The 27764-nt window shown below is 30.3% G+C and overlaps 2 protein-coding genes across 3 annotated transcripts in view; one reads left to right on the top strand and one right to left on the bottom strand.

Annotated features, from left to right (window-relative positions):
- Positions 1–185: 185 nt before the first annotated feature.
- On the top strand, positions 186–25505 carry LOC107449515 (proclotting enzyme). 2 transcript variants are annotated; one of them, XM_016065057.3, is made up of 7 exons: positions 186–650; positions 9891–10730; positions 14081–14151; positions 14221–14309; positions 16295–16557; positions 18898–19040; positions 25279–25505. In XM_016065057.3, exons 1-7 carry the CDS (start codon positions 581–583, stop codon positions 25435–25437), a joined length of 1635 nt encoding a protein of 544 aa, XP_015920543.2. In that variant the 5' UTR covers positions 186–580; the 3' UTR covers positions 25438–25505. The 2 variants fall into 2 exon arrangements, with proteins under 2 accessions (XP_015920543.2, XP_015920544.2); XM_016065058.3 differs by lacking the exon at positions 18898–19040 and having other exon boundaries at positions 279–650.
- Positions 25469–27764, bottom strand: part of LOC107449498 (serine proteinase stubble) — a gene marked incomplete in the record, with an annotated part of 52929 nt that continues 50633 nt past the window's right edge. The window contains 1 exon segment of the mRNA XM_021147723.3: positions 25469–25765. Coding sequence (XP_021003382.2) covers positions 25607–25765 — 159 coding nt within the window.

The following is a 27764-nucleotide window of genomic DNA, read 5'->3' as shown; positions in this document are numbered from 1 at the left end:
TCCGCAGAGGATCAAAATTGTGATGGCATGTCTTCGGATCATCCTCCGGGATGTTTCCGAGATCGTCGCCAATAGCCCATTGTGCAGCTCTAGTGCGACGTAAAGTAACAACAACAACAACAGCAACAACATCTCCTTCATCATCAACTCATCACCTTCAAACGAACTTTCTCTTGCAGCACAGAGGAAAAAAGCGAAGAGCAAACTTCATCTTCCTCATCCAACTCAAGTACCCAAGAATCCTGTTCTTCATCCTACTCAGACCCTCTACATCATCCACAACTCAGCTCAGCTCTTCCTGGGATGTCACGTGCCTGATGTAAAGCATCGTGTAAATAGATAGTTAATGTAGCTTGAGTGCGACCATAACAACCAAGAGTCGAGAATATTTTTATTATTTCAAGACATAACGTGTAAAAGCGAGGAGTTATTACTAATATGTTGTTTTATGATTTTAAAACTTGTAATTTAATTCAAATGTTGTAGTAATTTAATACGAGTAAATAAAGTTTATAGTACGGGAAAAATTTGTAATTAGAAATTATTACGAAGCTTTTTGAGAAAAGTTTGCTTTTAAATAATGACTCTTCAAATTACACTTTTGATTTTATTATTGATTTTTCTATTGGAACATATGGCTGGATCATTAGGTAAGATTTTACGATATAACTTTAATTAGTCTTCAACAATCTGTATTCAAACTTTGTTAACTAGAATTGTGAAAAAAATAAAACTCAATTTTTTTTTATGGAAATGATATTTTTTGAGCGTGGCATTTCATAAAACTGTTAAGTTTCATTAATTCTTAGTTGTAGGAATATTTAACATTTTTATCAGGATTTATTTTTGTTTAATAGGACTTAATTTTACAGTCTTAATTTCTGAGAATACCTCAAGTGAAGATTTCTAACAGCAAATAAACTAAGTATAATTTTTTCAATTGTTCACAATCAGTGACAATGTTAACATATAAACAGGTACATTACAATTGACTGTTAACATGTCTCAAAATAACATAATTTTATAAAGTTATTGATGATTGCTGGCTATGACCTGGATTTGAATCTGGGAAAAAGTTGGTCTAAGCGTTATGACAAACTATATATCCTTATGGGTTACGAATATGAAGTTAAATTAGAAAAAGAAAAAAAAAATATTGTGAAACAAATTTATTTAGATTGGTTCTGATTGCTGGTTGGACTTTCGAATTTTGCCCTCAGAAATTTGTTTTTCGAATAAGTTATGAATTGAATCAATTAGCGTTAGAAGTAAATAGTTTGTTTTTCAAAACAATTAAACTTGAAATTTTGCAGAAAAAGTTTGCCTATTTTTTTTAAACTTTTCTTATTTTGGAAAAGGGCTTTCAAAGGAAAAGGCAGGAAAGGAGACTTGCAATTTATTGCTGATGAAATTAAGCGTTGAGAACACCAAAGACTTAAAACTTCTCTTACTTACCATTCTATCTACTGAAGCAACCGCTTCAATTTGCTTCATATAAATAATATAACTATAATTTTTAAAATTATGGCGATCTACTTTGCTTTTAGATTTAATGCAGAAAAAAATAATTTCAAATATTTAAATATCTTTAAGAACTGATATACAATAATAGAAGAGACACTTTCAGTTTGACATTTTTCTCAATTTTTTAACGAAAAAAAAATAATGATTTTGAAAACTTAATATCTTGAAAGAAAAAAAAAATAATAGGTGGTTTTTATACTTGTGATATCCATATTTTGAAAAATAGTTTGTTGTGTTAAAGTAACTGCGTTTTTTTTTCACTTTTGCTATGAGAAAATATAACTTATTTCAGTTGCTTCGTTATTTTAAAAAAAAATTATTTTATTCAGTGTTCATTAAAAATGAATGATATTTGAGGTTTGTAGCACTGTATTTATCTTTATGCCCATCAATATGAAAGTTGCATAGCAAAATTTAAAATTACCCAAAGCTTTGGTTTGGAAAAATTAGATTTAGAAATATAAGAAGTGGTAAAATTAAAATTTTTAAATTACTTGTAAAGCACATTCTCCATTAGTTGCTTTAAGTTTTTTTTTTTTAAAGTTTTTTTTTTTTTTTACGAAAATCTTAAGTGAAAATTCCTTAAACTATTGTCACATGATGAACATAAAATGTATAAAGAATATAGTGAGGAATANTTTATAAAATAAGGCACATTCTCCATTAGTTGCTTTCAGTTTCTTTTTTAAAGTTTTTTTTTTCCGAAAATCTTAAGTGAAAATTCCTTAAACTATTGTCACATGATGAACATAAAATGTATAAAGAATATAGTGAGGAATATAGAATAATTTTTACTCTTTCATAATCTAGATCTTTGACTCTGAATCTAGATCTTTTATTCTAAAACTTAAGCATTAAATTTACTGAGTATTAAATTCTCTATTTTTTATCAGAGTTTATAGTTTTGATTTGTATTCATGATTGAATTATTTGAAACAAAGCAACTTTTGTAATTTTTTTCTTCAAATTTTACACTTTAAGTCTCTTATCTTAAAAAGTTATTTAAAGTTCCTTATTTTAACCAGTTTACGATAGTTACCAATTGTAAGAAAAAAAATTAAAATTTTTCGGAATTGATTAGGGAAAAAAAACTTTCAGCTTTTGATATATTCATTTGACAAAGGCGTTTGAACTACAAAAGTTTTATCTGAAAGCAAATCTGAAAGTACAAAATAAGTCCAGATTTATGTTTCTGCAACTATTCGCTTGTATCTTAAAGAGCGGAAAATTTCTTTTTTTGAAAAAAGCTTTTCAAACTTTTTGGTCCGATTCTTTCGGATTGTGTTTTATATCAAATGTCAGTTTTTTAAAAGGATGCCATTAAAGAAATTGGAACTTGCTTACGACCAATCTAGTGTGTATAAGACATGTGTTCCTTTTCCTTACTTTTTCAAACACTAATCAATGTGAACTTCGAGGTATATTACATTAGTAACTTTTCAGGCATCGTCTGTGTTACTCTAAACGATTATACAAATTCGCAAAACGTAAATTTAATATATAAGAACCATGAAAATCTTATAGAAACGGCTGTTTATTTTTAATATCTTTCCGAAAAAGCTAATTTTGCAGAAATTTGCGAAGTGATTTAGACGAAAAGGCTGCATCACATTACGAATTCATTTGGATCCATTATGATTTCTCAAAAGAAAACAAAAGAATAATTTTCATTGGGGAAATTTGAAAAGTGAAATCAAATACTAATTTCTTAAATATGCATTCAGAGCTCTATCCATTTTCTTAAATACACGTTCTGAGCTATATCGCCTTTTATATATACGTGCTCTGAACTATGTCCTAATACATTTTTTTACACGTTTTTTGAGCTGTCTTATTTTATAAAAATCGTCGTCATAAATCGTAGGTGATGTAGCTATGTATCTAAGGCAGAGGTATGCCTAAGCTCACCGACCATGGTTAAGTTTTCGAAGGTTGCATATTTAGTACGTAAAAATCAGGATTCATTATTAAGCTTATTTGTTGTACAAAAAAAAACCAGATCACTCTAGACGGGTCATGGATTAGAATCCCCTTGCTGTCTGGCTAACCGTGGGTGGTTCTCGTGGTCCTCCTCTCCATGAAACACAAATGCGGGTTAGTTCCATTAAAATGTCCTCCACGAAGGCATATTTATCCCAATACTTGATCCAGGAGATCCTTGTCTTCTGGATTGGGCTCAAAATTACAAGGCTACCGTGTTGAACATTAGTAATCATAAACCCAAAGTTTGATCGGCTATTTAAAGACTGTAATAAATTAAAATTGAGGGTACTCTGTATATTTTGGGAGAGGCGTGATGATTCAGGAGAAAAAGCGTTTGATTTCCAATGAGGTGAACCTGTTTCAAATCCCAGCGATGGTTGATCGATACTAAATCCGCATCCGGGACCACAGTGCCGACGTAAAATATCCTCAGTGTTAGACGGCTCATGGGTAAGAGCCCCCTAACGGCCAGGCTATCTGTGGAGATTTTCATGGTTTTCTTCTCCATGTAACTCAATTGCCGGTTAGTTCCATCAAAAAGTTATCCACGAAGGCAAATTTCTCCCAATACTTGATCCGCGAGTTCTTGTGTTCTGGATTGAGTTCAAAATTACAAGGCTACTGAGTTGAACATAAGTAGTCGTAAACCCAAAAATTGGGTCTGCTATTAAACGACGGCTATAAAATAATTTGGTTGTCAGAAATTTGAATCCGTTGAAAAAACAATGCGTTTTTTCAGAGAAAATACTTTTTTTTTTCTCTGGTTTCATAACTTAAAATATCGTCTGAACTAATTATTTAGCATATTTGATGTCAACCTTTCAAACCATTAAGATTGAATCCTAGATCACGATCCGATCATTAGATAAAAAGTTTAACTGAGTGGTCCGTTTTTCCTTTTTTTTTTTTTTCCNTTTCACCCATTGAGTTTAAAAACTAACTGTATTTTGAGCAATTTCTTTTATCATTAGCCTAAGAAATTAGTTTTTCCACAAAGACCTAGAATGTTTTCGAAAGTTCTTAATTTTTCAGAAAGTGTTTTGCGTTGAGGAGTTTCAGAATCGCTCAAATGAGAAGTGCGCACCAGAAAACTCATTTCAGCACAATGTTTATGAAAAAAGGTGATATGAGTTGTTTAAGGTGTTTAACCGAAGAATCATATCAGAGAAAGTGAATATAAATACGTCTTAAGAATCCATCCAGAACAAAACATAGCGAAGTTATTAAATTTTCAAGTTTTGAAAGGACACCTTTTAGTGTTGCATTTTGATCATATCATAAAGGTCACATACGCTGATCACATTTTTACACGTTAACCTCTTTAAGACGTTATGGAATTGATTCTACTTTCGTAGTAAAAGAGACGAGCCTCCAGCGACATGGACGTGATTTTAATTTTAAAACTATACTAAATGCAGATTGAAGACAGTTATAATTTCGAATGATTCTTCTCAGATGGTTGGTATTCAATATGCGACTTAGGTTCTTATTCGATCCAGGGTATTTAAACTTAACTCGAATCAGTGTTAATCTGTAACTAATCATTCGATTAATAGACTACGAACTAAAGATAAGTAATTTTTTTATTCCAAACAAATGAACTTTAAAAAAAGTGCCATATTACTAAAAGTAAAAATTAAAAATATGATACATAAAATATTTCAATTAAAAATAGAAATATGGTTGTCACTCTTGGCAGATATTAAGTGTTCATCCAGAAATAGCTTTGTTGCATCATTCTTCGTCTACAGTTCTATGACCCTTGGTGTTATGGCTGAGATTCCCCCACCACCATCCTCACCTTCTAGTATATAGGAACAAAGTGAAATTTTGTTTCAAAACATGTTTTCCTTTCAGTTAGTGTTCGTGACTCCACCTGGTGAATGAATTATACACTAAAATGCATGAATTACAAATTATATGCTGCTACTGTTGCAATCTAGAGCAAAAGGTTTTTTTTTTTTTTTCCTAAATCAATATAAATAAAAACGTTAACTTTCAGTTTCAATCAGCGATTGCGCTGAACGGCTGTAAAATAAACTTTTTTTTTTAACAAAATGCATAGCTGAACTGCTATAAAGTGCATTTTTGAGCCGTTATTGTTTAGGGGATAGAGCGCTCTCCTTCCAGTGAGATGAACCAGGTTCGAATCCCAGTGGCGGTTGCTTGATACGCATTCCGCATCCGTTTTGCAACGAACATAGTGCTGACGTAAAATATTCTCAGTGGTAGATAGAGCATGGGTTAGTCCTCTTACCGTCAGGTTAACCCTGCGTGGTTTTCTTCTCCCTGTAACGCAAATGCAGGTTAGTTCCATCAAGAAGTCCTCCATTAAGGCAAATTTCTCAAAACTAGATCCAGCAGTTTCCTTGTTTTCAGGATTGGGTTTAAGATTACTAGGCTACGGAGTTTAACATTAATAGACGTTAACCCAAGAAGTTGGTTAGGTTCAACGACGGCTATAAAATAAAATGCATTCATGCCATGTTAATATAAACGAGGTGCTACTTAACATGCTTTGAACGGATACAGAATGACTGAAAAGATTAGTTTTTATTCACAATAGTTAAAATTTCCGATGTTCTCTTATCAGCCAGTGTTTGCGACTCTATCTGGTGAGTGAATTATATACTAAAATTTGTGAAATAGAAAATTTTGAAAAATATTTATGCATTGTTCCAACTGCCATTTAATTTATAAAATGACTATTTTATTTAAGAGAGAATATATGCAAAATAGTTTTTAAGATACGACTTGATCTCACAGTAACTTGTAGCAAATGAAGATAAATAAAATCATACCTTTTTATTCAATAGAAAAGAAGATTTTGCTTCATAATTTACTTTTATGTACAAAGTCAAACATTTTTACAAATCGATTCACTCTAGAGATGTGCTTTATAAAAATGAAATAATAGAAATAAGATACTCGGCATACTTTTTTAACACTAAACATACTATGACCGCTTAAGAACTTTAGCATCGAAAATGCGCTTATAATCTTAAGGTTTTTGCACATTTGACTTCATGACTTTTTCTAACAATTATTTACATTAAATATTCTTTTTTTTTTTGTATTTTGTTTCAAATTATACTTGTCGTATAGCTATTTCAACCACAACCGGTCATTTGACTGGGAGAACAATTTATTGCTTTATAAGGTTATCGGATGAGAAATTACGATGTAATGCGTGTTCAACGTATTGCATTCGATTAGTTGCACATTTCTTCAAAGACTTGCGTAGTTCAATCAGAATAACTGTGAATTCAAATTTCGAAGAAGTACCTAAAATTTTAGATTGGCATTTTTGTGTAAGAAAAAGTGACAAAAACTAAATGTTTTGGTAAGTAGCGTATATTTTATTTTGATAGCTTTACTTCATTTCAAACTGTTAGTTTTTACCCAGAAAATGTCTAACGCCAAGGTCTAAACAATCAGGACAGCCCAAGTTCTTAGAAGAAATAATCTTAATTACAACAATAATTGTAATTCTTATATATTATGAGAATAATTATAAGAATTATCGAAATAATAATAAGTGAAAGAAATATGTTAACGGAAAATATACAATTGAAATACCCTGTATATGTGAAATATGCGTTGAGCACTGAATTAAAAATTCCTATTCTTTGTGTTTGCAAGACATAAAAATTGATAATATACAATTTTGTTCAAATACAATGAAGTTTTTTTAGTTTATTTCCTTCCTAACATCCATATTTCATACATTCAGTCAAGAAGAAAAGTCCGTTAATTTGACCGGCTATGGTAGTAATTGGTATTTACTAAGTGTTGGTATGTTTAATGCTAATAAAAAATTATTTTTTTTTAAATCACCGTTGATGGTATGTTTTTACTCATTGGTAAAAATGCGAAAGATGAACAACAGAAATTCCATTAGTTTAATTTTTCTCAGTTGTGAAACCTAAATATATTAACTGAATATTAGAAGCTTCGTAAGTGAAAATAGAAAAATAATAAATTTACAGAACTAATAAGCTGAAAAGGAAGAATAAATCTATTTTAAATAAATGAAATTATCGGGATTAACGTGATATTAAGCGGGAAAAAAAATGCAATTTAAAATCTGAAAATTTCAATTAAAAATTCAACACAAAGAATTCCTCATTCTTTTTATTTGAAAACCAAATTAAATATGTTAAATTTCGCTAAGTTCAAAAAATAATCTCTGCTGTTGCTTAGGGATAAAATAACTTTATTGATAAAAATCAGAGGAAAAAATGAGGTTATCAGCAAAGGAAAATCAAAAAATTTAGAATAAAAATATTAATTTGTGTATCAGTTTAAAGAACTTAATAAAATATTCCCGAAATTTCAATATTGTAGATTTTTCTTATGATAAGTAGATGATTTCTTTCAGGCAATTTAACTTTAGAGAACTGATAAAAATAAACTTTGATAAAAATCAGGAAAGCAGGTGTGGTGGGCTCGAAAAAAAAATTCTGAATTTAGAAGTGTCTTTTCGTAAGATATTTAAATAATGCAATATTTTTTAACCGTGAACTGAACAAAATTTAAAAATTTTCAATAAGGATAATTTAATGCATGTAATAGTTTAAAGATATAATAAAATTTTGTAAATAAAGACTTTCTCTGATTTAAATATGGCTCTTGTTTATAATGTAAATGGTTAAAAATTCTTGTTTATATTTTGATTTAAGGGAAAAATTATTAAAGATGCTTCTTGCATTCTCAAGCAGTCTCAAGTGATAGTATAGACTTTTTTCTTGTGACGTATGATTTTAGAGTAGCAGCTGATCGGTCATCTTCATTTTGAGTATATTCTTTAACTGCTGGGCATACATTTATTTCCTATTCTTCTATCAAACATTTTCAACCTTCAATTATTACAGAAGTTGTAACTATTTATTCTTAAAAACCATAAATTCTTTTTATGTCAAAAAATGAAAGTTTACTATAAGCTAATTTTAAATCGCAAAGTCGATGAACTTTTAGTCTTTGCGGCAGGAGTATAAAAATTACTTTTAAAGCGCCGACTTATATTTAACTTAAACTATTTGCAATTACTTTTTAATACCGACAGTTCTTTTTAAACGTAGATCTGAAATTTGCGATTGTAATTTATTTTAATTTCCCTTTATATATCGTGAATAAATTGCTGTCCTTTCTGTACCATTAGCAATTCCGAAATCGTAATAATTTCTAATGAAGGCTTCGTTTTAAATATCCTAGTATTCTTTGGTATAGCTTAATATTTTTTCGAAGTCAATAAACTAACTTTTCAATTTAATTCGAAAATTGTTGAACAAAATGTACATGAAAAAAAAACTTTAAATTTCAGATCATTTCAAATAGGTAGGAAGAAAAAAACAAACTTGAAGCTTCTCGTTTTAATATTTTTATATTCTTTATTGTGGAATCGATTTACTTTATAAGTCAAGAAACTCAAACATTTCAATTCCATATAGAAATCTCACGAAAATTTCAACTATTCTTTTGAATAATTTCTTATTACAAATTATTTATTAGAACATCTAAATATGTTCCATAGATTGCTTCATTTTTATAAATAGTTTTAGTGATATATTTATTTATAAATAAAAATATCTAAAACATTTAATTCAATATTTTTTTTAAAAATTAGCAAGTATCTTTAGCAATATTTTTGTTTCATATAAAATTTTAAAGACTGATTAAGTTTCTGAGTTTGGAACAAATAAAAAATAAGATTCCCTGAACGTATTATTATAAATGTACAATGAGCAAAATAAAAAAAATATATTTAGGTAAAAATGAAAACCCTGATTAACTTTTGTTTGGATGTTAACTTAGTAAGACTCAATGAGAATAACCTAACCTTAATTTGTGCAGACAGTCTGATTTTGTACAAAGACTGAGAACGCATCAGTAAAGAACCACGCAATAAAGCTTCTGAAAATATTAATAGTCAGTTTTCTTCGCCGTTTAAAACGACACTAAAAGAATGCGCTCACATTTTGGCTTAATACGATGAGAATAACCAAACTTAGTTTGTGTAGACATTAAGACTGAATTTATACCAAGACTGAGAACGCATCAGTACAGAAAACCACCTAATAAAGCTTCTGAACACATTAATAGTCCGTGCTCTTCGCCGTAAACAACGACAATAAAGGTATACGCTCACATTTTGGCTTAATTCGTACTTCTACAAGTTTTGTTCTACAAGCATTCAATTTAGCACGTTGCATTTTAAAACCTTTAATGAGAATTACTTAAGTTATCCGCCATGCATTCTTTTTTACCCTAATTTATCCTCGTGAAAGGAGGAGCTATCGGATGCTTCACGTTTGGTAAACTCTTATATAGTGATTGTGTTTTAATAAAAATTCTTCTAAAAATAATTTGTCTATTTTATTTAGGTTCTAATAGCAAGTATGAATTGGAAGAGAAAGGACAGGAAAGTTCGGATATGCTTACAAATAAATATCTGCCATCTGAAAGTCTACCAGAAATAAAACAACCAACTTATTCACAGAGAGTATCTAGGAGATCTAAACGACATACAAAAAGGAAGTCTTATTTAGTAAACAAGTGGAATTTTAGCCCGTTACAGACAGAGTACGATGCTAATCGTTCACATCGCTCTATTAAAGACGATACTGATCCTTATGACTTAAAAATGGGCGTAGATGGATTTCAAGTCAAAGTGATATCGTCACCTAAATATAGACACTTTTCCAATATAAAAGAGAGCGAAGAATTCAAAACTGGTCATACGATTGACATAATCCCGAATACAAAATCTGAAAGCATTTCAGAAGAATTAGACTGTGATGAAGATATACAGGAAGAAAAGAGTGAGGAAATTTCCTTGACTCCGGAAACTTCTCAAGAACCAGCTCTTGATTCTGGCCTTTTCGTAAATGAGAACATAATTGAACTACAGGAAGGAAGTGGAGAATTGCTTCATGCTAACAGTGTAGAAGATTCTGAAAAAATTAAGTCCTCCCGTCTTGTTGATGTCTTCTTCAGAAGCGGCAATTTAACATCTTGCAAAACTCCATCGGGAGAAGATGGACATTGTAAGCGTATTACCGAATGTCTTTTAAGTGATGCACTCAGTAACTTCAGTCTATTTTTACAATACTTGTGCTTGATGCGTGGACCATTCGTTGGAATCTGTTGTCCTGATAACCCAGTTATAGAAACCAAAGATACACCTGTCACGACAGTAGAAGAATTGAAGCAGCCCCAGGAAGGTGAGAGTTTAAATTTTAAATCAGAAAACACAAAATTAGCGGTATAGTGACTAATTGCAACTCAAACTCGCTTCAATCGTTATTCGAACGGTTTCCTAATTCAACTCTAACAATAGGTCACTATCGAAGTAACCTGTTGCTTATCTATTTGATCTGTAGGTCACGTGTCCCGCAGTGAACTGATCGTAAAGACACTGTTCCCGGTAAAAGTCTAGCATCACTGACTGCTGTCAGTAAGCAGGTGGGTGACCACTTTGATCAGCCTACGTAGGGACTGAGGGTGCGCGTTATCGGTTCTCGTTAAACTGTTCAACCGTAAGGTGCTAGACTTCGAGGACGTTGTCGGAATACCAAAGTAGGAGAGCCATGCCCTCTGCAGAGGATCACAATTGCGATGGCATGTCTCCGGATCATCCTCAGGGATGCTTCCCATACTGTCGTCATTGTGCATCTCTATTTCGACGTAATAATGCACCTACCTATGTAGGTCACGTGCGCTCTATTTTTCCTCCGCCTATTAAAAAATTCATACGAGTTTTCTCAACTATGGAATATGGATAATTTCTGTGACTTTTGCTTAGCTCCGATCTTATCATAGATTTTTGTCTGTAATCATCGAAACTATTACCTAAACTCTTTGAATAGCTCAAAGTATTAAATTTTTTAAAAAAAAGTTTGATTTATAAAATTTATTTTAAATGATTTCGGGTACAATGAGTTTTCGTTTTTAAAATTCTCCTTCCTAAACATTTTAAACTCTTATGATTATATATTTTAAAATTTTAAAATATTAAAGTACTTTTTGCATTCGCCTCAGATAATTTGTAATTTCCAATCTTTTTTTTTTGCAATTTCAAAATACTTTATCCATACAAAAACACATACATCTGACCAGTACAGAAAACTTTAGTCTGTATCAAGAACTGTAATGTGATAATATATTTGCAATCACCTTCTAAAAATTGATAATTAATCAAATATTGGCTATTTATTTTTATCAGTAATAAATGGCAAATATGAATTGGTAGACTACGGATGAAGTATTGTATTTCAGTGCCGAAATTACTTTATAAATGCAAATAGGTAATTTGAAATATTTGCATCTCTTAATTAAAATTAGTATACCATTGTTGAATCAGCGTATTATTTACATAAAATTATCCAGGATCTCCCTGATTCTTACATTGCATGTAAGAATCAGGGAGATCTTGGTTATATGGTACAAACCGCCACCACCGCCATTAAAAGAGTATTTGCTTTGCGATTGGTCAGAAATAGTTCAATAGAATTTAGCCTTCGAAGTGAAGCTATCGTGCTATTACGTGACGAAAAACGTTCGAAATGCTTGTTTTATCAGGAAAGTGATATATTTTAGAAACAATCGAGGGAAAACAATTAGCTTGATAGAACTTTGTTTCAGTTGCATAAGGTTGTAAAAATATAAAGTGATGATTAAAAAAATGGCTATCGGTCACAATGACTATCGCCACTTTTTTTCGTCGAAAATTCCTTCTGTCTACATTTTTTTTAAGTGATGGAATAATTATGTATGCGTTATATTCTAAAAATTGCTTTATTTCAGACTTGTTTCTTAAAATGTTTCTTTACGAAATGAGCTTCGAACCTATTTCGAGAATTGCTTCAAAAGAAATGCCTTGCATCAAGCTTATTTAATCATTTAAAACTTTAAATTTTTGAAAAAGTGGCCACGTTTGTAAGTTATCACAGTTAAAATTGCTACAACTGGCCAATAGCAAAACCTCCTAATTTTACCCTATACCTACAGGGTGTACAAAAATATAAAACTGACCAAATATATAGATCTGATCAAAAATGTAAAAATATTTGCGGAAAATATTTTCAAGAAGCATTAAATCTCTACCCCTATCATTCCTTATGATGAGACAGGGAACAGATTTGAAATATTTAAAAAAAAAAACTTCCATTTTTGTTACTGATTTGAATATTTCAGAAAAGTACCTCAACTTTACGAACAAGTTTATCATAGCCGTGATGTCTCAGGGGATAGAGCATTCACCTTCCAATGAGGTGAACCGGGTTCGAATCCCAGCGATGGCTGGTCGATATAAATTCCGCATCCGGCTTGCACCGACAGTGGAGCTGACTTAAAATATTCACAATGGTAGACAGATCATAGGTTAGTCTCCTGCCGTCAGGCTAACCGTGGGAGACTTTCGTGGTTTTTTCCTCTCCCTGTGACACAAATGCGGGTTAGTTTTATCAAAAAGTCCTCCCCGAAGGCAAATTTCTCTCAATACTTAATACAGGAGTTCCCTTGTCTGCTGGATTAGGTTCAAAATTACTAGGTTCAGGAGTTGAACATTAGAAGTCGTAAACCCAAAATTGAATCTGCTGTTTAATGAAGGCTATAAAATTAAAAACACGTTTATGCATTTTGACTGTAATCTGAAAATTAAAACGGAGTACCAAGTGTTTAAAATGGAGATCAATGAATATGGAACATCAAAAATAAAATAAAAACAAATGTATACTTTAAAAAGACAATCTAATGATAGTAAACTCTACCCACATTGGAGGCTGGGATGGGGTCGAATTTAGAGACATGAAATGAATCGTTTGAAATTTATTTCATCTCTATTTTAGGATTTTCTCTTAATATTTCCATACCTTTCGGACACCCTTTATGTAAAAAAGTATTTGATTCAATGTAATTAAGCCGAATTCTTAATTTAACGGAACCCCACGTAATAACGAAAAGTCATGTCCAGTAATAACACTTCGCATCAGTGATTGATCCTGAACTTTCAGCTAGTAAATGGTGATTGACATCATAAAATTATAACAACTACATTATTTCAATTATTTACTAGAACTGTTTAAAATGTTAACATTTTGTCACATTTTGCATGGCTATACCGCAACACGAGCACTTATAGTAGAACGTGTAATATCAGGCTTACATTCCGTAAAATTGTCCTCTTAGGAATGTAACCCTGATGAGGATTTTCTTCTGATGAGGATCTGTATCGTGTTAATAAATTACTTTTTTTCACGAAAAGGTAGTAAAAAAGGTAGTAATTGCTTCAATTGGAGCTATAAAACTTTCTTTATTTGTAATATTCGTATTTACTATTTGTACAAAACAAGATAACTGTTGTAGCTGTTATTTTTTTATGAGCTATTAACAAGTTGTGTCCTAGTGAAATAAAGTACACCTAGATTTTTTGCTGTAACTGAAGCAAACCAATAACGGTAAAACAAATATATTAGGATGGTGTAAATACGAATACATATACATTATATTCACTTCCTTTAAAATTAAGCTGATTTCATTAGCTGTGACAATTTTATTTAAATTGTATTTTTAGGTTGCGGTAAAAATTCCAATCTAAGAATAGTAGGTGGTAAAGTATCCCTCCCCCACGAGTGGACCTGGATGGTAAGATTTTGAATTCTTTGTTTGATTTGTTTATTTATACCCCACTCATTACTTGTCTACTCTTAATAGGTGGCACTACTCAGAAGAAACAGATTTTTTTGTGGAGGTGTTATAATTAATGATTGGTATATACTCACAGCAGCACACTGCGTCTTAGGGTAAGTATTTGCTACAAATTGAACAAGTTTAATGTTTTAAACATGCTTTTCATGCAGAGTATTGTCAAGATCCTCCTTCATATTTCTTCTAAATCTGAACATAAATGGGAGAAAGCTGTAGAAAAGCATATTTCAGGAACGTAAACAAAAACGATAAAATAATCTTCAAATTTCAACCGAGGAGGAAAAAAAGCAAATGAAGCACAACCTGAAAGAAGAAATTCAATATAAAAAAATGACATTGACGAGTTATTCACCTGGACAAAAAATCTTGATATCCAAAGAATCCAGGCTAATATCCAGGCAATTCCTATCCGCACAATTCCTATCCCTCCAAAGAATTGCTGGAGGTTCTTAAGGCATACAGCCAAAGCACATAAGAATCCGCTACAAATCCTGTACGGAGAGGATGAAGGCACTTAAATCTGGTGCCAGAGCCAAAATCAATATTTAAAAGACTAATTAGACAGCATGCAACGAAATTTTTTAAATATAACTGGCTCGTAGAACAGCTCCTATTACCCTACAGGTAATTTTAGCAATCCCACCACTTCATTTCGTCCTCCATCAAGAAGCCATCAAAATTAACCTCTAAAAGAACAAAAATGCATCCATCAGTTTCAGTATCAATGTAATTTAGCACGAAGATCTGGTGAGATCCAAAATTAAACATAATACATCCGGTTTATTTCAATTTAAGTGAGTAAAACCATTAGCGAATTTCAACATCAGGAGCAAATCAGGCCAAATAAATCTTTTCACAGGTGGCTCGAAGATGGATAAAGATGCGGTAGCGGCTGTGGGGACTATTAAATCTGACCAGGTAAAATATTAAAATATATGAACTTAGAAATGAAAGCACCATTTTTTAATCTTCCTAGCCATCTTAGAAGCCATCAAATCCACAATAACTAACTTAACCACTACTACAACAATTTGGTCTGATGGTTTATCCACAATTAGTCATAAAAAATTGCAATGAAAGACATAGCATTATAAAAGAAATCTGGTCACTGCATTCAATAATGCAATAAGAATTGCCTGGATAAAGCTCATATGAGCAATGAATTCGGTGATAAATATGAAAATGACTCAGGAATACCAACACTCCCGATATCATGCAATTTTTACCTAAGCTAAATGTAACACCAAACTGGCAAACGCACTGACATTAACATAAACTAGAATATGAACAAAAAATCAGATTCCAATGGTTTCACTGGTTCCACAGACATGATCCAGATTAGTTCCCTCCCTTTTTTTACAGAGCCCCTGCAAAACCAATCTAAAGAGGTCATTAAACAAATGTACAATTGTGTAAAACAAATGTGCAACATCAGAACACTAGCAAACGTCAGCATAATAAACTCCAAAAGCAACTAAATCTAATAAGGTTCCTGCAAGAATACTTCTTTCACTGAAATATAAAAAACTAAACCAAAAGTAGTACACATTCTGACTACACACAAAAAAAATCAAACAAAAATCCTAGAAAAATACAATAATTTAACTGTTACTCTTGTAAGCCCTAAATTATTCTGTCCTCCCCGCTGTTACCTTTCTAATCAAACTTACTAAAATGCATTCTTTCCCTAATCACCTTGTACAAAAGTATTATTTTAATTACAGTTATAAGGTTTCAACTAATGGTATTTTTCTATAAGGCTTCAGGTACTTATTTTTTTCCAAGTAATAGTATTTTATAAGGTTTCAAGTAATAGCATTTTTTACTTAAGGTTTAAGTAACAATATATACATTAAATTTATTTTGAATGTTTCAAGTAATTGTTTTATACGGTTTAAAGAAATTTTTTATAAGGTACTTCATGAAAGATCTAATAAGAGTTGGAGTAAATAGTTGATGTCTTGCGAGTCCGGGGAGAATTCTCTCCGGGATGGGGCATAGTTACGGAATCGAGCTTTGTAGTTGATGTAAAAGTATTAATTTTTGTGTGCAATAAAAATAACAATTGTTACTCTTTCAGCCTAAAAGTAAAAGACCTGACTGTTCGGCTTGGCGAGTATAATTTCTCCGAGAAAAATCAACATCAACGAGATATACCAATAGCAGAAATAAAACGACATGCTCAATTTGTTACTTTAACATTCCAACATGATATTGCTTTATTAAAGCTGAAGAGAAAGGTTGAATACTCTAAATTTATTGGAAGCATATGTTTACCTGAATCATCCCGAAATTATTCTGATGTCAATGCTACGGTGGTCGGATGGGGTACGGTTTCATTCGGTAAGTTCCAATTTATTTCTGTAGAAAATTACAAATTATTTGAATGCTCGGAGTAAACTTTAGAAAAAAAATGTGTAACATCTCTCCGGACATGATGTTGAGTAACACAAAAAAAATAGTGTGAAGGAACATTTTTTAGGCTACCGCAAAAAATAAGCTTACATCAAACTCACGAGATTTCACACCATACGAGAATTATTTTCACTTTCAAAAACTCCAATGTGGGAGCACTTAAGATATCGCCAGCTGCTGCTTATAATCGTTAATGAGTTGGCGTAGTTTGTCTTCTATGATGTTATAAATTTATAGAAACAAAAGTTGGATCTGTTAAAATATGTATGCATGTTTATAATTGTGTAATGAGAATAATCATATTTTAACTTTTAAATATCTGTAAACTATTTTAAATAATTTTATAATATATAATTTTTTCTTCACGACTGATCTGTTAAGGCTAGTTCAAATTAGTCTTATTTATTTAGTAAGCGTTTGTTTAATTTACAAGCTAATTTTATTTTAAGAATTAGAGTATATTATAGAGTATATTCTAAATTAATGATTTTTACTTTGCATCGTAAAAGTTCTGATTCTTATCTGTATCTTATTGGCTTATTGTAATTTTAAATTCCAATGTTACTCAAATATATGGAGCACATTCTTGAGGTGTTAATGCTGCTCTTTATCGTATTTATGAAGCGTGTTCATGATTATAGTTTTTGCAGCAATAGATTGCAGAAACTCATTTCCTGCTGAATATAAAAAATAGTGGCAGCTAAATACTTTAAATATGTTCTTTCAAGCTACTTGGTGTATTGTTTACTACACCAGAAATATTTCTTGGTATAGTGAAACATTTAAAGGAACACCGCGTTTATATAAAATGGTTGCCACTATTTTAAGTGTTAAGTTTTATTTTTGCAGTTTACTATCCCCTAATTTTATTCTTAATCAATATGACAAAACGTACATTTTAATATGAAATTCGTTCCTTCTATGGGAATACAGTACAATTAAAAATATTCTGCAATTCTTTAAAGAGTTTCCAGAACAATATCAAAAATTAAAGGCTTGATATTTAAAAACAGCAGGAAATAAGTTTCTGCAATCTATTGCTGAAAAAACTATAATCATGAACACGCTTCATAAATACGATAAAGAGCAACATTAACACCTTAAGAATGTGCACCATATTAATTTACATGCATTTCATACATATACATTTTAAGTCCTATTTTTTTTCTAATTATCACCTTTAAATTATTATAAGAATTTAAGTGACTTCAGAAATGGATGAATATTTATAAAATGAATACAAAAAAATTAATTGGTAGGGGAATAAAAAAAATTAATTTAACACGTTGAATTCCATGGGGGGGGTCACCCGGTGAAGATTATTAGAAACACATAATTCGAGTAAACTTTTAATGCTTTTAATTTTTTATATTATCGTTATTAAAATGGTTTACAGAAATTAATGCATACAGACTGAGGAAAATCATTTTGGCCAGACGGGCAAGCCATGTAAAATTAGTGTGGCATTCAACTTGTTAAAAATCATAGAAAATTGAAGAATCCTTTTGTTGATTTTAAACAGTACTGGGTTTTGGCTCCCATAACAGTCAATTTGCACAGCTCTGAGCAAATCTCTTATTAAAAAAAAAATGCTAATTTAAAATAAAATAAACTTAAAAAACGAACTAAAGTAACGAAATATTTTATGCAAATGGACGGCATTACTTTACAAATTTATTTGGATTCATTCTTTAAAAGACTACTTTTCAAGAGAACAGGCTATGTCCATTTTCTTAAACCTGAGATGTCGAGTGTTGTGAACAAATTTTGCTTAAAGATCAGGGAAAGGCTCCAACTTAAAGCCAAAGCTGCCCAAATAAAAAGTTAACAGATGTGTCAGAAATACAGCAGTGACAAAGCACCATGCAGGGTTATATAAGAGGAGTGTAGCTGCGTATAGTTATTAACAAGTTCACCTGGAGGCAGTTAAAGTGAATGTAAATTTATGCTGATAATGAGTTAAGAACTACCGAACAAGGATTTTGAGTGGCAGAAGGTCCTGTTATTTTCGCTTTCATTTGCATTACGCCTATGTAACTGAAATTATCGACTGCACGCAACTTAAATTAGCATATTTGAGGTCAGGTCCTTGAACCATTAAAATGGAACCACAGTACTTGAAAATATGATCAGTAAATCAAAAGTTATTAATGTTTAGTCTACTCCTCACCTTAATACCCTGGCTTTTGTATTTCTGACGCTATTCCGCGTGACCACTTTTTATTTGTGCGTCTGTCACACAACATGAGTCATATTTTATTTCTTTAGGTGGTGCAGCAAGTAACATTTTAAGACAAGTAACGGTTCCTGTGTGGTCTAATGAAAAATGTGATAAAACATATGTTTTAGAAAGTATAACAGACTCTTTTATGTGTGCTGGCTCACCCGAAAACGGAGAAGATGCTTGTCAGGTATTTTATTTATTGTCGCTTTTTTCCTGTTAAGCCACCAAATACTTAAGGGTTGCCCAAATGACTCAGATTCGGATATACAATAGCAGTGCCCATTTTTTAAGGTAAAAGATACACCATGAACCATTTTGCCTGACAGCATTTAAAGTGACTATAAAATTGCTTTAATTTGGATGCATATGAAACCGGACAACGGACGTTCTTGGAGTAAACACTGTGTAGGGCGAAATAAGGCAAACCTTTCAGATTAGATTGCCAGTTCAATTAAATTTATTTTCAGGTGTCTAGTGTACCACTTGCTTCCTAAAAAAATCTTTAAATCATCGCACATTGATTTTAAACTACATAATTTGTATAACTATATTTGCTGATAAGTTACTAACTTGTTTCAAGCGGAAATCGAATTAATAGTATATTAAAAATTTCACTTTAAAATTAAGCTAAGATAAAATTGTTCAAAGCTAGTGCACTTTGTTGTAAGCAATACAATGAAAATGAGGTAATTAATGCTAGATGTGTTCAGTCCTTTACAGGTCACTTCTACAGCATTGACAAGGAAAAAGGGTATTTTAGTCAGCCTTACATCCTTGAAATGCCATAACGGCACCCAAAATTGCACTTTTTCTCAAGTCTTCTTTAACCCCTTAACGATCGGTTAATTCTCAAGAAAACGGCCATGAAAGTGCCTATTTTTTTTTAAATCACATATCACAAATACACGTATTTGATTAGTGCTGACATCTAGTTTAAAATAAACTACCTACAATTACCTTAAAATATCCTGGTACAGCCATCTGGTGTGCAAAATTAAAATAAAATGTTTTCCGGGAAAAAGAAATTAATTAGTTTTATTCTTATTGGCGCGTTACTACTGAACACTCCAGCCCGGAAACATCACGGGAGCTAGAAATAGAGGGCGAAACCTCACGGGAGCGAGAAGGAAGGGGTTAGGCCACTAGCAGTGAATTATTTCAAAGAATGTTAGCGGAAAAGGAAAGAGGTAGTCAAAGAATGAGGACATGCGTGCAACATTAACAAGGTTCTAAGTGTAACTTGAAATTTTAATTTCAAATTAAACTATATTGAAAGGTTAAATATCGTCAGAGAACTTTTAATTCAGGAAAATACGCGTTTAAGAATATGGACACAGCTCGAAATGACAGTTTAAAAAAACCATTTTAAGAAAATAACATTTGATTCTATTTTTTTAAATGCTCTTTTTTTAAAGAATAAATTAGTGAATCTAAATTTGTTATGTAATGTCATCCATTTCTCTAAATCACTTGATATATATTTTTTCTAAAAGAAATTAGTTTTTACGAGGTTTTCACGCATCCTATAAATTTATTATAGTGGTATTAAATTGCTCGATTTTAGATTTCTTTAAAACAGTCAAGTGTTCTAAATGCATAGACATGTCTAAAAAGTCATGTAATATATCCAGCTATCTCAAAGTCCGGTATTTTGCTTAGTGTTTATAAAGAAAAGTGTTCGGAATAAAAACGATGTATTGATGCAGCTGGAAGGGATTTCAAAATCAACCCCCACCATAGAAAAAATCTTTTAATTCTGCTGTAATGTGGCTACACCACACTGCGCCGAATCATTTAACTGCTTAACTCAGTTTTGTTATTTATCGTTCGCAAAGAAAATTTAGTTATGAAAAATTAGCACTAAAAATAAATCAATTTGAAGGTAGAAATGCCACAGCTGTTAAGAGAACCAAAACTGAACTAAATTTTTCTTGCAAACGATGAATAACGAAACTGAGTTAAAGCAGTTTAAAAACGATTAACGATTTTAATGATTCAGCACAAATGTGGTGCAGTCACATAGCTGCATGTAATTGAAACTAAGACATCGTGATGGGAAAATCCAGCTTTGAAACATCTAATTCTGTTTTTTGCTTTTATATTTGAAATTATTTTTTTTTGTTAATGGTTTTTCTAACACTTAAACGTTTTTAAATTAGTACATTTTTTAAATTTCTAAACAGCTTTAATAATGAAATTTAAACAAAATTCACGATTGTTTAATGTCAAAAATCACGAATCCACATCCTGCCAGCTCTATTAAAAAAGTTTTCCTATTAATGCCAATGAAATTGAATTTTATCTATGTTTAAATTATACAAACGTAATGGTAGTCAAAATAATTTTCAATCTTATTTATTTAATGAAGAAAAAAAAAACTTGATTCTATAAATTTGTCCACCACGTTAAATAAAAAAAAATCTTTCGTGAAAAGCGAAGAGTTGGCAAGTAGACGAATACTTGTAGGAAATTTTAATACTCTCGTTTGAAAACAAAGTTTATTCGGATGAAAGCAATTTAATTTTAAAATATAAATTATATTTAATAAAATTATTGATAAATTGAATATTATTAATCTAACGAACAATTTCTTAAATAAAATTAAAATTTTAACTACAAATCAGTTTGCTAACAAATGGAATAAATGAGAATCAGATTTTCTTTATTCTAGTTAAAAATTTCGCAAGGATGTTTCAGATCATTTTTTAAAAAATAATTATTAAATCTATTCCGTTTAATTACACAACAAAATTTTGAAGATTTCAAAAATTAATTTTTGAGACCTTATGTTTTTGAGAATTAAAATTATATCCTTTTGAATCCTACTAATCCGCAAATTTTTTCTCGATCAATGTTTTGATTTGACTATTTTTGAGAATTAAAAAATATTAATTCGAACTCACATTTTTTCTGAAACAAGTATGCACTGAATTCAACCAATACGCAAGCTTATTTTTCTCAATCAATATTTTGAACTTCCACGAAAGTTATTTGATTTGTGGCAACTAGCTCCTAAAAATTTGTATGCATAAGGCGACAAAGGACTTTCAAAAAAAATTCTTTAGAAGTTATCACGGGATCTGTTTGAAATTCTCAGTATACATTTATACTGCTAAAAGCAACTTGCATACGAAATTTCAAAACAAAAATTTTAAAATTTAAGAAATTTAAAATTTCTAATTTTTTTAGAATTATTCCTAGAGTCTGAAATTTTGTTAAAATGTCGTACTTTTAAAATATTAAATCTTAGGTAATATATAAAATTATTTTTATTGAAACAAATAAAAGTAAAAAAGCAGTAAGAAACCAGCATTTTTGGAAAAAAAATCAAAATACCGCTTTAAATATCATGTATAAAAATACCATTTACTTAATTCACAAAACTGTTCCAGCGAAATGTTAATAATATTCATAAATATATAGCATCAAATTGTCAGTCATTAGAATGTAAATTTGTCAAAGGACATTTTGAGAAAAATTACTTTTACTACTTTTTCATTGCAGGGCGTCAAAGGGGTGTGGTCAAAACAGAACTGGCCATAACTTAATCAATTTTGCTAAAATTCAAGAAAGTTTTTTAAAAAAATGTCCAGTTAAATGCCTAAATTTCAAAAATATAAAGAGAAAAATCTATTCTTTTTTTTGTTTGTGAAATTTTTGCTTATTTGAAAGTCCCTTGTCACCTTAAATATTAACTTTATTTGATTAAAATTTTAAAGTAAATTGCTTAAATTAAATTTCGTTTAAAAAAATTATCAAAATATATCAGAGTTAGGATCAATCAAGAGTACATTTGTTTGAAATATTTTTAATGATATTTGTACTGTGCATGAAATTGAGATCACTACAAAATGTTCCTTTTATTTCTAAAAGAATATTTTTGATAGAACTGTCTAAAAATAATCAGATATTTTGTTTTGACAAGAAATAGCTCAGTTGAAGAAAGGCCATTTCAGTTTCGTATTTTGCCTAAATCATTTTAGAAAATTAGTTTGTGAACATTCAATCGAATTTTTGATTTACGTTTTCATAAATTAGTCTTAGAAGGACATGAAGTGTAACGTAAAATTTTGATACCGAATATTTGAATGGAAGCACTGGATGTTATTTGTTATGAGACCACAATGCTGAGTTACTATTTTGCTGCATTATAAAGAAAATCTGTGACCAAAACCTTTCTAAGTCTGTTGTGTTTAATTTAATTCTCAAATATGAAATTTAATCNAAAATGTTCAGTTAAATGCCTAAATTTCAAAAATATAAAGAGAAAAATCTATTCTTTTTTTTGTTTGTGAAATTTTTGCTTATTTGAAAGTCCCTTGTCACCTTAAATATTAACTTTATTTGATTAAAATTTTAAAGTAAATTGCTTAAATTAAATTTCGTTTAAAAAAATTATCAAAATATATCAGAGTTAGGATCAATCAAGAGTACATTTGTTTGAAATATTTTTAATGATATTTGTACTGTGCATGAAATTGAGATCACTACAAAATGTTCCTTTTATTTCTAAAAGAATATTTTTGATAGAACTGTCTAAAAATAATCAGATATTTTGTTTTGACAAGAAATAGCTCAGTTGAAGAAAGGTCATTTCAGTTTCGTATTTTGTCTGAATCATTTTAGAAAATTAGTTTGTGAACATTCAATCGAATTTTTGATTTACGTAATGGAAGCACTGGATGTTATTTGTTCTGAGACCACAATGCTGAGTTACTATTTTGCTGCATTATAAAGAAAATCTGTGACCAAAACCTTTCTAAGTCTGTTGTGTCTAATTTAATTCTCAAATATGAAATTTAATTGGATTTTCACAATTATCCCTAAAAATTCCCGTTTTTCACAATTATCCCTACTGATATAATTATGTGTAAAAGCAAGTTTACCAATTATGAATTATAGAACTTTTTTAAATAAATAAAAAAAATATGTTTTTTTTTTGTTTAGGATTGCATTTATTTTCATATCATAACAATTAGTTAGCTTTAAGATATGAAGAGATTTGTTTGTTTGAGATGATTATTTTCTTCTTAGTCCCCTGATGAAGTACTGCTCTGCAAACACACATTTATATTTTCCTCTTTTCTAAATTGTAAAGATTTTATATATGTCTTATTTCTATTTTATATAAAACAAATTTGGTTTCAGCTGCCTTGTGCGCTTTTCCTATTTGATTTAATGTTTCAAAGTGTTTATTTACGTCTTATGTATCAAAACGTTTGTTTATTTACGTCTTATAAATCATGCGTTTTTGACTTCGTAAATTGAATTGATTTTATGAGTAGAACACTTTTTAAAATTCAATAATGGTCGAAGAATCTTTAAATTTTAATTTATTAATGGTTTTTATATTTTAAGCTATGTAATTTTAAATAACCAAACGCAAAATTTTAAACATTAGCTGAATAGCTTTTGAGATCAATTAAAATTAACTTTTAAAACTGAATTAGCCATACTATTCAGATTTCGCTCAAATTTTGCGTTTTCAGAATTAAAAGTACTAAAATAAGAAAAAGGCTTTAAATTTTTTAGGATGTATGATGAAAATGATTCCAAACTTTCAAGAATTTCCTGACTAAACCATTCTGGCCATGTTTTTCAAGTCAAATTTATTTTTGAAGTATCATTTGATATTTTTATTTGTAAGAAATTATTTGTAATTTTCAAAGTAAAAATTAATTTTCAGATAATTAAAAAAAATGTTTGACATGTTCCATTGTCACACGAGTTTATCATAAAAAGTAAATTTTAAAAATATTTTATAAGGACTTCGCATTGAAATTTGGCATAATTTATACTGTCTCGTGTGATTTTATTTAAATGGGCAAATTTCATTTCAGGCATTAAAGAGCAATATCAATACAACCAAAGAATAAATCATTATACAAATTAAAAATCTTAACATATATTATAAATGTTATATTAAATATATTAAAGATTACATTTATATTAAATGTACAAGCTTTCAAAATTTTCAATTCTTTAGATTTTAGTGAGACTCCCCATTGCTTTGAGCTATGACTCACTTTTAAAACTTACATGAAACAATTTCGAGTGATTTACATTGTCCCAAATTTGACAAAATTTAACTGTAAAAAATGCTTAAAAAATTGTAGCAAATTTATGTGACAGGATATAAATTTTCCCTACTGGAGTTCTCGGTTTGGCTCAAAAACTTTCCAGCGGATACGGCTGATTTCAAAACATTTAAATGAATAAAATTGAAATTACATTTTAGAAATGTCCCCCCACTAGTCGAACACTTAATAAAATAATGTAATTTATACAAATGATGGAAAGAACAGTTTACTGGCATCGCCATCTGTCGAAACCTTTTTGAACTAAAAGATTAAAAATGTATATGCTCTTGCTGCAAGGTTGATTTTTCTTGCAATTAATTTTCGTCAATCTGTTTCCAATTTTAGGGTGATTCTGGTGGACCTTTAATGGCATTAAATACTGAAAATCGATGGGAAGTGATTGGAATTGTTTCTTGGGGACGTAGATGTGGAGATCCAACCTATCCCGGTGTCTATACAAGAGTTAGTACTTATTTGGATTGGATTCAACAAAATATGAACTAAACTTTTATTTCAATGAACTTTCTGTACAACATATTTTAATAAATATTTTATTTTAAGCATCTCAGAAACATCACAGTTTACGCGAAGAGTGTCTTTATTATATTCTTCTTCTAGTTCAGACACTTTTGGCACCCAGAATAAAACTTTTATTTCAATAGCAGCCAGCTAATTAACTAATTTGTTGAATAACCCAATCTTTAAATTTTGATATTCTGGTACATACTCCTGGCATATTTGGTTCAGCACAGCCGATTCCCCATGATATTATACCAGCAAGAAACCAGTATCCTTCATCAGCCTGGATTTGTAATGGACCACCAGAGTCTCCCTGAAATGAGATTTATTAATATAAAATTATTATACACATAGGACATTTTAACATGGCGTGGACAACATGGACAATTGTTGCATAATGTAATAAATATTTTACACATAGGGAATTTTAGGGATTTTTGTAGTCATCAAAATAGAAAAATTGCAATATTTTCCAGTTATGATTGACATTAAACATACTTGAAATGTTATGTTTATTCGTGATTTCGAATATTAATAAGCATTTAATTCATCAAAGGAAGTTTAAAGATTTTTTTAATTAATTTCAAAAGAGTTGCAATAATCAGTACAAAAATTAGATTTCAATGGGGATTTTTTAGGACACTTAGCCAATTTTAGGGAATTTTCTAAAATTTACAAAAACCAGAAAAAACCAGTAGATTAAACCAGTAAACCAGGAGAAACTGGAAAATACCAGTAGTCTACTGGAAAAGCCAGTGCAGTTGGCAGCTATGTAAACATATAAACCAACCAAATTATGCTTCCCTATTTCACCTATTTTTGAAGTGTTCTGTTTATTTAGCATTCTGTAATGATTGACGTAAGAATTCTCAAACAATAGCTAAACATACTAAAAAAGAGAATGAGCCTTTCTGACTCTAAGATCACACAGACGTTATTTTAATACTGTACACTCGTATCAGTACGTATACGTATTCTTCAGTACGTAGAAACTCTGAGTTTGGAGGCCTTTTAAAGTTCTTCCTCCTAACGCCGGTCTTGAAGGGGGGCTTAATGAAATATTAAGAAAGCTCTTAATAAAGATTTCAGAGTAAACTAGTTCTTTTTTTCGATAATGTCTTACAATTTTACAAGCAATAAAACTAGTAAAAAAAAATTACTGGACACTTTGAGAAAAATGGATACTTAAAATTTGATTTCATGAAACTAATGAGTTATAAGTTTTTTTATTTTAATTACTGGAAATTTAAATTTACCATTTTTGAAAACCGCTATTCTAGAGTTCAATAGTCTAGTTTTTATTTTATTTTTGAGTTTCTGAATTTAGTTCAGCCCCACAATGGGCTGATCACTAGACACTGTTACCAAAGTCAAGCCTCACTGGCAACAGTCGGTGAGCGTATAGGTGACCACTTTGGTCAACCTGCGAAAAGAACGAGCGCGTGCAATATATGTCCCTCTTTAAACTGATTTTAAAAAATGAAAGATTCTATATTTAACATCTTGGATGCTGTTCAATTATTTGATGTAATTTTGTTACATTTAAAAATTGACCCAGATTTATAAAGTATAACGCCAAAGTTTTGATTTGAAAAAAAAAGTAAAACGTGGCATAGTTTGGTCAGGAGGGGGTCAAAGTTTGAACCCCTTAATGTTATTTGATTATTTGCGTATTTCGAAGACTTTTTGAGCAAAGCAAAAAAATTTTGCGCACAATTATAAATTCATTTGTCCAAATATAAATTCATGCAAAATTGAATATTAGTAAATATTTATTTTATTTAGTTGCAATCTAAAAAATTTTAAATTGTAAGGTATAAAATTTTTTGCATTATTTTAAAGTACGTAATTTTAAATGGTAAAATACAAAATTCGACCGAAATTATAGTTTATTAATCCCTGAGAAATCGAATTTTAAATATACGACCTTTTTTTAAATGAGATTTCTCAGAAACTATACGACCGATTTATCTCACCTTTAGTACTTTGCCAATTTTTTCGATTATTACTAAATAAAATTATGATAAATAGGGGAGAGTGGGGTCAATTGTAACAGGGTACGATTGTAACAGAGCAAAAATTTCGAGTGTCGGGTTCTAGATTTGGTTCCTAGGTGGCGCACAAGGTGTATTTAATAAATCTACATGTACACCCCTGATGGCAATCATTTTTATGTACTTTTGAAAGAGTTAGATCACAAAAGATATTTTCACGCCACGCAAGTACTTTTTTTGGTATTAGAATATTATATTGTAACAAAGTAATTTTGTTTAAACAAATAAAAATTAGTAACCTTAAAGCTAAGTGGACAC

The sequence above is a fragment of the Parasteatoda tepidariorum genome, chromosome X2 (genome assembly GCF_043381705.1).
Source record: "Parasteatoda tepidariorum isolate YZ-2023 chromosome X2, CAS_Ptep_4.0, whole genome shotgun sequence".
Lineage (NCBI taxonomy): Eukaryota > Metazoa > Arthropoda > Arachnida > Araneae > Theridiidae > Parasteatoda > Parasteatoda tepidariorum.
This window is presented reverse-complemented; position numbering and strand designations above follow the sequence as displayed.

Excerpts from the sequence above, each read along its gene's own strand:
- LOC107449515 (XM_016065057.3), top strand. The coding sequence starts at position 581 with ATGACTCTTCAAATTACACTTTTGATTTTATTATTGATTTTTCTATTG. Across the intron at positions 651-9,890 it reads ACATATGGCTGGATCATTAG|GTTCTAATAGCAAGTATGAA; the intron begins GTAAGATTTTAC and ends TATTTTATTTAG. Across the intron at positions 14,152-14,220 it reads CCCACGAGTGGACCTGGATG|GTGGCACTACTCAGAAGAAA; the intron begins GTAAGATTTTGA and ends TACTCTTAATAG.